Genomic DNA, 10,522 nt, shown 5'->3' with positions numbered 1-10,522 from the left:
GAGGTCTTGGACCAAAATGAACCTGTTGACGGATTTAAAAGATGCGTGCCGTGGAGTTTAGCTTAAACTTTTTTAAATAGTACCTCCATTCTATGAATTCCGGCAATGATCAAATGAATTAGAAAGATTGGAACTTCGGATACCATCAAAAACTTCTACCATGTCAATGGAAATTTCTGAATATTTACCATTCGTTCAATAGTCTCATAGACAAGAATTATGTGAAAAGGTTAGTAACGAGTGAGTAGTTAGAGAATTTCAGAAGAAAAATCCACTAAACTGTTATAATAATAATAATAGAGAAGGGCTCCAAGAATAGGGAATTCAGAAATAAGGATGCAAGACCGTAGTAAGTGCCCTCTGTGAAACAAAACTAATAAAAAGTACAGATTCTATCATCTACACGTATAACGGTATAAGTAGGTGTCAAGCATACAAGAGTCGCTCAATATGACAGTATCTACAGAAGACATAGAAGACGTATACGAGTTCCGGCACCGACAGGTGATCAGAGTTCGGTCTTGTAGCTGCACTCCTGGCTCTTCACCCTGAGGTCCGGGACCCCGATGCCGACGTGGCACTCGGTCTCCGCCACCGCGTGGCGCTTGATGAAGCCCAGGAAGGTGACCCGACCAGGGATCTGCGTCGACGAATCGAACGCCACCTCGCCGGCGGCCACGTCCGCAATCAGGCTCAAGAACTTCGTCACGAGTCGGTCGGCCTCGACCCTGAACTTGACCTGCACGTGCCCATCCCCCCGCGGCGGGATCCGGCCTGGCTCCACGTCGGCGTCGCCGATCAGGGAGCCGCGGTAGAGGAGGACGGTGTGGCCCTCGGCGTAGTCGAAGGCGGCACGGTTGGCGTTGTGGACGAGGACCTCGAGCTCGAGGGTGACGTTGAGTTCGATGCGAACGACGGGGAGGGTGACGCGGGGGGAGACGCCTTCGACGCGGGCGGAGACGAGCTTCATGGTGGGGTCGCGGGGCTTGAAGAGGGTGAGGTAGAGAACAAGGACGACGACGCCGAGGACGAGGAGGAGGAGGAGGCAGGCGCCGCCCAAGATGAGGCAGCGCCGTCGGTGGCGGTGGCGGCGGAGCGAGGTGGAGGACGAGTCCTTGAGGTGGGTACTGCTGGAGTCGCCGGATTCAGTCATGAGGGATGGATGTTGGGGGGTTGGGGGGAGGAGAAAGAAGTGGTTGGAGTTATAGTGAGAGTGGGGTATAATTTCTCGAGGATGGAGGATGATGGGGTGGAGGATGCGTTTAATGCTCTGACGCAGACACCGGCATACCTTGACGGGCAGGAAATGAGAAAGATGAAGAATGGAGAAAAAAAATAGCACAGAATATTTATATAATTTGATTTATTAACCTATATGTATAAATAAAGATAAAATAAAAATTTTATCATAAAATTGAAGATCACAAAATATGAGATTTTCTCATAAATCCTAACTCTCAATACATCCGAGATCTCTAGAATACTCAATCTTAAGATCACAGTATATGAATATGTTATTAAGATTTGAATTGGTATCCTATAACGATCAGGTTGACCCATGGAGTCTCCACTCTTGCACCTCTAGTCAACTATTTATGCAATCTAAATAAAATAAGTGTGGCGATGGAGGAAAATTTTTTCCAACGACCTATTTTACTCATTTTGCTTGTTGCACTCTATTTTGCTCATTTTGCACATTGTGCTGTGCTCTGATTTTTTTAATTTTTTATGGCTTACTAGAATTTTTAAACTTAAAACATGATAGAAACAATATATTATTTGCTTGTTAGGATTGAAGAGATCACTAGATCGGTGTATAATATGGCCATACTGATGGTATCACGTAATTTTCTTAATCCCTTATGCATAGAGAACGGCCAATATTACCGTCTGCAAGATTAAATTTCATGACGATTTTTTACTTGCAAACAACTTGCAATTTACAATTTTTTACTTTGTTTACTCACTACCACCTTGCATGACCATGGGATGAATATTATTTTCAGTTTTTTTGACAACCTGCTGCGTATTGTGGATAGAGTTAGTGGCGTTAGAAAATCCAGTCTCATGGCAAAAACCGTATTCCTGGTTCCAGTCTCGTATGATTTGGATCACTATACTAGGTGACTGAAATATTTAGGATGGTCTCCGGAGAGGGGCAAGGATGAGATCCCACACCCTTTGTATATATCGCTCATCACATGACTTGGTTTTGGAGTAGCGCAATATGTATGGGGAATTAAATCTCATCCATCTCTAATAAGATTTTAGTAAAAATAAAAATAAAAATATGAAGCCATTGAAATAATAATGTATATAGGATTTATATGATTTGGCTCTACCCCCATCTGGAATATGAAAACAATAGATGAAGCACCATTTAAGAAAGAGAGAGCACAAATTACAATAGATGATCCTAATATATGTGATATTAAATTGTAGCCCTCCGCCTCTCAATTCACACATGTATAGGTCTCTCGTGCCTAAGCCTTTTGCAAGGGCTCATACATTAATACAAAAAATCATACATTTGAAATCAAATTTAATAGATATAAGAAAAATCTTGCACTTGTAGAAAAATAAAGCAAGAAATTTAAATTCTATATTTTACTACTTGAAAAAGAATTCTTTCTCTAATGTTGATTATTCTATTTTTTTGCTAAAAGATGTCCTTTGCTTCGTATGTGAAAGACAGGAACCGTTGGTGGGTGGCCGATGGTAACTGGCATAAATGTCATCATGGGATAGTCAGCGAGGGGAAGTGGGCGGTTGGAGGTCGTAGTTCGTATTAATAGCGGTCTTCTCACCAAGAGAAGTTTATGGTCACCCGTGGTGATATGGTAACGAATTTTACCAATTCAAATCAATGCGGAGAAGAAGCAGGGGGGTGAGGCTCACAGGTAACGAAGCGTGTTTGTCTTTCCCGCCACAATCACAATCTCCCGTTTTAGAGGAATGGATTTTTTTTTTTCTTTGTTTGAATATTAAGTTAAAAAAAAAAACCCCTCTTTCCTGTTAAATTAATTTTTTAATTTTTTAATTTTAAAAAATTGAAAGAAATAAAGATATGAGATAGATAAAGAATAAAAATATTTACAGATTTTTAAATAAAATTAAAGTATAATAGCCTTTTTGATTTAAAATACCTAGGATTGGATACCAGCATATCCATATCTATATTTATTTTCTCATATGAATACAAATAGGATATGGATATTATTCAGATATAAAAATTTATATCCATATTTATTTTAAATAGATATGGATACAATTTAAAATACTAAAAGTATAGATATAATTATGAATATAACTTAAATAATTAAATTTTATGGTTACGGAATCAAAGATATTACTAAATAGATAATAAATCAAATTTTATATAGTTATATATTTTTCTTAAAAGTTAATAAGTATCATATAAAATTATATAAAGTTACATGTAAATTTGGATATTCGGATATAGATTGGATAGTTATCTATACATATCCATATCTATTTTTTTTAACGGATATGGATACGAATACGAATATTAATTGGATCTTCAAATTTTTATCTATATTCAAATTAATTTGGATATAAAAATAGATCCGAATGGATAATACCCATATCACTTTTGCCTTTAAAAATATTTATCTTTTTTTTTTTTTTTCTTATGAGAGCTATCCAAACGAGGCTGATATTCTCCTCTCCTTTCCTTTTCTTTCCATTACAAGGGCTATCCAAACAAAGAAAAGTTGCTAAAAGAAAATAAATTGATCCCGCATATTAGAACTAGCCTATTTTTTTTTTAACATGGACATATCAATTTGCATATAATATAAAAATCTCAATTATATTAACCGACATTTTTTCATCATTTTTATTTTGAATAAGTTTTTATCAATTAATAATTTTTTAAATTTATAGTCAAATATATTTAAAATCTTTGATTTATTTTATGAGCTAAAATTTTGATATCTAGATTTGAAACTTTTGATTGATATCTAAAAAATTTTGATTCTTTTTAAAAATTTTCTGTTCATTATATTGGCTGAGATAAATGAAGGTCTTGGTCACTCAACAAGATGATTGATTCAGGGAGATTTAAAAAACCCGGTACCCTCCTAAAAGTGTAGAGGAAATCCAATGAGTTTACAACCTGGACGGGCGATGGGCTCTCAGGGACCAAGGTTGCATCCTTCACTTCGATCCAAAGAAGGATTCATCTTCTTTAGCGGGAATCCACCATTGTGTCACCCACTGCACAGTTTGCAAAGCATTGCAAACTTCATCATCGATCCATCTGTATGGATCTCAAAGCATCCATTGCAAACTTCATCATCCATTCATCTGTATGGATCTCAAAGCGATTAATTGGTGATCTGACGGTGGATTCAAGCAAAAGAAGGTGAATCCTCTTTTTGCACGAAGGATACAACCCCATCCCGGCTCTTTGAGGCTGTTGTCGGAGATCCTCGACTGACATTGACCCAACCTTAGGCTTGATGTCATCAAATTCCGCAACCAAGATTCCCCCTACCCATGCGGGCCGCGGACCATGTTGCTTTTGGGGAATTGATCGGATGATAATCCTCCAACACCGAAATGGAGAGCCATGCATCTCACCTCCTGACACGCACTCGGTTTTTGAAAGTGGGGCCCGGTGCCCGTACAGCTTCTAGAGACATCATTCATATCCCAAACGGACGGTTACAAGTTGCGATTGTATTTGAACTCGTATATTTATGTGTGTGTGTGTGTGTGTTTGAGCTCTAATTCATAATTCGAGATGCGAATGCAATCATATTTTTGGCACGCATCTGATACAAAAGCAAGTGCTGTGCACATCTAATATTCCAGCAGACAACTAAAATGAATGATGATTCCAAGCCAATCAATTCCATGGTAAGTGAACAAAAACTTAGACAATTCACAAATAACCAGCTTTAATTAATTAATATTCTTGGAACCGATGCAAATCTATATTGATAATACAAAATTGCTCCTCTTCAACCTTGCAAAAAATTATGGAAACAACGAAGGAAACATCCGTATTTGTTGTCAAGGATGCTCAAATCTTTGATTAAGCCATCATTCTTGACCATAACTAGCAAACAAATATCCATCTCCACACAAACACAGGAGGAGGGCAGCATTTATTGGATTTAAACATCTTCTATTTCTAAATTTTGTCATGTTCGTACTTAAATAATTTATATGAGGTTGTTCGCGAGTGGATGTGGTTGCTAAGGTTGAGGTGAATCAAGCTAACATTGAATACATGGAGGAATGCTAAGCAAGAAATATGGGCACCGTACATGATGCTGAATTGAGAAGTGATAGGGGGCAGACCGTAGCTTTTCTTTCCTCGTGTTTTCTCAAGAACTAAATCTCTTTAAATCCGGCATGATAGAGCAGTGTAACATCCCATGCAAGCGAAAGGAGATACATTAAAAAATGATAGTACAAATAGTCCGTGTTGGAAAAAAAATTATCATCCAGGCTGAAGGTATGGATTAATAAAAAAGCAGGTAATGTGACATACAGGGCTGATGTCACAGCGCTATCAAAAATGAAAATGTTCAATCTCAAAGAAATGTGTTTCTTTTATACTATAAAAAAATCGTTTGAAGTCATTCTGTATATAACTTGGAACCTGCCAATCCTAACTTCGGCTCCTGACAATCCTTGACTCCTAGTGATCTCCTTGGGCAGAGCACCCAGGATCATCCGATCTTGATTCCTCGTTCATCCTGACTTTGGCATCAAATCTGTCTCAGTCTCCATTGTAGCTGACATCCACCATTTGTCTAACGTCTACAGACAGCAAGATACCTAAACTGATCGATCTCCGACTTCAGCTGCAGGTATACTTCAGCCCTTACTGGTCTTCATCTCACTGAGCGCAGTTGGCTCCCGCTGCCTCTTTCCTTGGGCATCCGCTTCCATCGAACCAAGCCGAAGTTTCAACAAAAGAAGTCAGTCCAATCTGACCTGCACCCTCATTTCAAAATTTAAAAAATATCTATAATATTCAGTTGGCTCTAGAACAGATAAGATAAATGTAACCATTCGATCTCAAAAATTTCAATCGAAAATCTGATCATATCACGCCTAAATTAGCCATGTAACCGGCTTAAAATGGTTTTCTAGCTCTCAGTTACAAAAAGACCTCTAAGAGGACCTCAAAGGTATGTGCGAGTAATCTTTGCACTCTTTATCATCTATTTTTTTGATTTCTGACTGAGCGTCAAAGGATCTCCATCGATGCCAACTCCGATCAGGACTTGTCTTGCAGGTTTCTCTTCCGAGAGGATCCGCCATTGCTCCAGTCTTTCCAATTGAGTTTCAAATTTCAGTGGCAATAGATTGGTGCTAGAAGGAGGGGCATTTTGACCTGATTGTGAGAAGGAGCAACAAATTGAGACCATGGCCCCATGCAAGGTGTCTTCCAAGTGATCAGCTGACGCTGCAACCTCCCAGCCAATGGAGAACATGGCCAACCAGCAGGTTTAGGTGCAACCACCACTAGAGGTTCTTTAGCCACCTTTGCAGCAGGTGGTAACCGTCAGCATGGAACACTTCAACCTACTGTTTTAGTAGGTGCAGACTTTGACCACCGTCGTCTAGATGATGCAGCAGCTTCATACTGTACCAATGGCGGTGACATCGACACCAGCAGTAGCACTAGTAGCAGTAATAGCACCATCGACCATTGCCGCATCGACGGTAAAACTACAGCTAGCAAACCCGGCATAACAACTTGCACGGGCACCTTAGGAGTGACCGTTGGTCCCCCCATAAAGTCCTGAGCGGGAGAGAGAGGCTCACCATAGCCGGCCGTGAAGTCTAGAACAAAGAAGATGGCGGTCTTTGAGTCCTCATTCCCGACAGGATTCAACTCCTAGCCAATGATCTCCTCCACAGTGCTCAGAGCACTACACCATCTGAGATGTGGATATCGACTGCAGACTTCAGGAGATGAACGAGTAGTCAAAGCAATCCACCATCAAGTGCCAGCATGCGATGATGGGGACAGCACTGCCTGCCATTCAGCATTCGAATTATGCAGGAACCACTCCCTAGCAACTTTAAGATGCCGCAGCTGGAGAGGTACCATGGGATAACCAATCCTGTGGATCATCTGAAAAGTTTCAAATCATTAATGCTTATTCATGGGGCAACCGATGTTGCCTTTTGTCGAACCTTTCCATCAACTCTGAAAGGTATAGCGCGGCATTGGTATACAAGTTTGAAGTTACAAACAATCCATTCCTTTGATCAGATGAGCCAAGTATTTATGGGCACTTTGTGAGTAGCAGGAGGCAGCAGAAAGGATCAGACTTCTTAATGAATATAAAGCAAAAAAAGGGAGAATCAATCTGATCCTATCTCGATTGCTTCAATGTGGTCGTGTTGGAAGTTTGCGACCTGGATCAGTCCATCACAATGGTTGTCTTAAAGGATGGATTACAGAGGAATGATCTTTACTACTCGTTAGCGAAGGCTTATCCCGTGACTTCACGGACATGTTGGCTCGAGAAGTACACGAGGGCAGACGAAGCATTTGAAGTGAGTTCCCGGTAGATATGGTCATCAAAGAAAAGAAGGAAGAAAAGATGAAATTTCTGTCAAAGGATCAGTAGTATTTTCGTTCTTCGCCCAGACGCCAGAGGTCCCAATCTCCCCTATGGAACCCTCGACAAAAGGATAATTTTAGAAAGGAGCAGCGTGCATCTCTGCCTAGAAGGTTTACAAACTATACACAGCTGAACGCTGCCCGGACCCAAGTGCTGATGGAAGTCAGGGATCGGATCCCTGGGCGGGGAAGCTACAGTCTCATCCAGGCAAGCAGAACTATAACAAGTACTACCTATATTACCGCGATCATGGCTATGATACCGAAGATTGTATTCAACTTCGGGATGAAATTGAGAAACTTATTCGGCATGGATGCCTGGACCGATTCATCAAGCATCGATAGAAACAATCGAAAGAGTGGCATAATAATAGAGCAGCCGCTCTGATACCATTTATTGCCCAGACAGGTAGCAACTCAAGAGGGGGGTGAATTAGGTTCTTTAAAAATTTTAAGTCAAATTAAGTCTTAAGCAAATATGTGCTTCAATTTAAAACAAGTTGTATGTTTGAGATATGTATAATGCAAGCAATAGTAGAATCAAGATATAATTAAGGCTATGCAAGAATTAAATCAAGCTAAACAAAACTTAAAATTATACAAGATAAGAAAGCACAAGTATAACAAAATACAAAAGATTTATAGTAGTTTGGTACAATCCGCACCTATATCTACTCCCCAAGCTTTTCTTAAAAATTTTACTATAATCAACCTGATTATAGTGCATTTATTTTACTCAGACTCACAAATAAATTTAGTTGATTTTTTGAGATCACCAACCAAAATCTTATATCAATTATTTTTTGGGCTCACAATCAATCCAGTTGGTTTTATGGACTCACCAACCAAAACCTACAATGTCCAATTTCAGGCTTGGATGGGCTTAAATTCCAAGTTTCTTTCTCCCAAAGAAACTTGTAAAGAAAATTAAAATATAAGATGAGATTTTAGCATAAAAAAAAAAAAAGAAAACATAAACTCTTTGAAGCCGAAGTAGAAGCTGAAAGATTGCTCTTTAAGGCTTGACTTCTCTTCAATTGAAGCTTGAGAGGATGTTGGAGATGGTCTGAAAGATTGCTATTGAATGTCCTCTCAAATCAGTGCTTGATTCCTCTTATTTTCTTCTTCTTTTGGATGTTCAATGAAGCTCTCACAACTTTGAATTGATTATCTCTTTTAATCCATTTTTCTTTTTTTTCTTTTGATTCTCCATCTTTTAATAGGCTTGACAATGACTGGAGAAGAAATTTGGACCATTGGAGGACTTGAATTAGCCTAGTCGTTGGAGTAAAAAAATAGCTATTGGAGACGTGCAGAAAAACTAGCCGTTATATCTGTCCCGTGTCATGAGTCGACTCGATTTTCTTTGGAGTCGGCTCGTTTTTATTTCGAGTTGACTCGATTTCATTTCGAGTCGGCTCGATCTCAGATCTGCAAAAATTACTTTCTGTCTTGCAAATATAGTCAGCTCAGATTTTTCTCGAGTTGGCTTGAATCCATGCCAGTTTTCTTCCAACATATTAGAGTCGACTCTTTTTCATCAAGAGTCGACTCCTCTTAGCCAAACATGAGAAAATATGTTCTTTGAAATGCTTTGGCTTGCCAACTTGAGTGGATCTTTTCATAGATAAATTTTTTAATTTAAACATCTGAAGAGACCTATATACATTCTTGAAATACATGATTAATATCATTTATACTCAATATTTTAGAATCATTAAAATTATAGGGTCAATATGGCAGATATCCCTCGACCCACCAGAGTGGCACCAAGGAGAACCTTCTGGAGATCGACCCCTTGTTGGAGTAATTAATGCAATAACGGGTGAGCATCGAAGCCAAGCGAAGGAATTTGTCGAGCCAGCCAAGAAGTGGAGAACTGAAGAATCCATCACCTTTATCGAAGAAGATGCTCAAGAAATCCAGTTTTCGCATAATGATGTGATTGTAATGTCTTTAAATATCATAAATTATGATGTACACTGTATTTTGATGGATAATAGAAGTTCGACAGATATGTTGTTTTACGATACCTTCTCCCAAATGAACATACCTCCTGAATGCTTAGGGGGACTGGATTCCTCTCTTATGAGATTTATTGGAGATGCGGTGCCTGTTGAGGGAGTCATAACTCTCCCTGTAATAGCCAATCAACCCCCAGGCATTCCGAAGTCCAAATTGATTTTTTGGTGGTTCGGACTGCATTGGCCTACAATGCCATCCTCGGGCATCTAGGACTCAACATGCTCTGAGCTATAATATCCACATACCATCTGAAGATGAAATTTTCAACAAAATTCGGAGTCGATGAAGTTTGTAGAGATCAGATCTTGGCACGACAGTGCTACAACATCGTACTTCGTAGCATGGGGCCTCCTAAAGCTTATCCAGTAGATGGACTGGATACTCGAGATGAGTTGTTTGAAAAATGAGGAAAGCCGGTGGAGGATCTAGAGACGATCCTACTTGACGATGGCAACAAAGAGTACACCACCCAAATCGGGTCAAAACTCAATCAGATAACCAAATGACGTCTCATCTCCTTCTTACAAAAAAATATGGATGTGTTTGCCTGGACCCCAGTAAACATACCAGGCATCGATTTGGAGGTAATGACGCATCAGCTAAGCATCAACCTGAACCATCGACCCATCAAATAGAAGAAAAGAAGCTTTGTGCTCGAACAACAAAAAGTAATAACCAAAGAGGTGGACAAGCTACTAGACGCAGGCTTCATCCGAAAAGTCATCTATCCAAGTTGGATTACGAATGTGGTTCTGGTGAAAAAGATGAATGGCAAATGATGGATCTGCATCGACTTTACTGATCTCAACAAGACATGCCCGAAGGACAGCTATCTCTTACCTTCCATCGACCAACTAGTAGACTCAACTTTAGGGCACG

General features: G+C 39.6%; 1 protein-coding gene across 1 annotated transcript; it reads right to left on the bottom strand.

The window, feature by feature from the left end:
- Nucleotides 1-256: 256 nt before the first annotated feature.
- LOC105052336 (uncharacterized) lies at nt 257-1,208 on the bottom strand. The gene has a single exon (XM_019853272.3). The coding sequence runs from the start codon at nt 1,151-1,153 to the stop codon at nt 509-511; it is 645 nt and encodes a 214-aa protein (XP_019708831.1). The 5' UTR covers nt 1,154-1,208; the 3' UTR covers nt 257-508.
- Nucleotides 1,209-10,522: the final 9,314 nt, after the last annotated feature.

The sequence above is a fragment of the Elaeis guineensis genome, chromosome 10 (genome assembly GCF_000442705.2).
Source record: "Elaeis guineensis isolate ETL-2024a chromosome 10, EG11, whole genome shotgun sequence".
Lineage (NCBI taxonomy): Eukaryota > Viridiplantae > Streptophyta > Magnoliopsida > Arecales > Arecaceae > Elaeis > Elaeis guineensis.
Note: the sequence above shows the minus strand (reverse complement) of the source record. Positions and strands in the feature narration are given on the sequence as shown.

Excerpts from the sequence above, each read along its gene's own strand:
- LOC105052336 (XM_019853272.3), bottom strand. The coding sequence starts at position 1,153 with ATGACTGAATCCGGCGACTCCAGCAGTACCCACCTCAAGGACTCGTCC.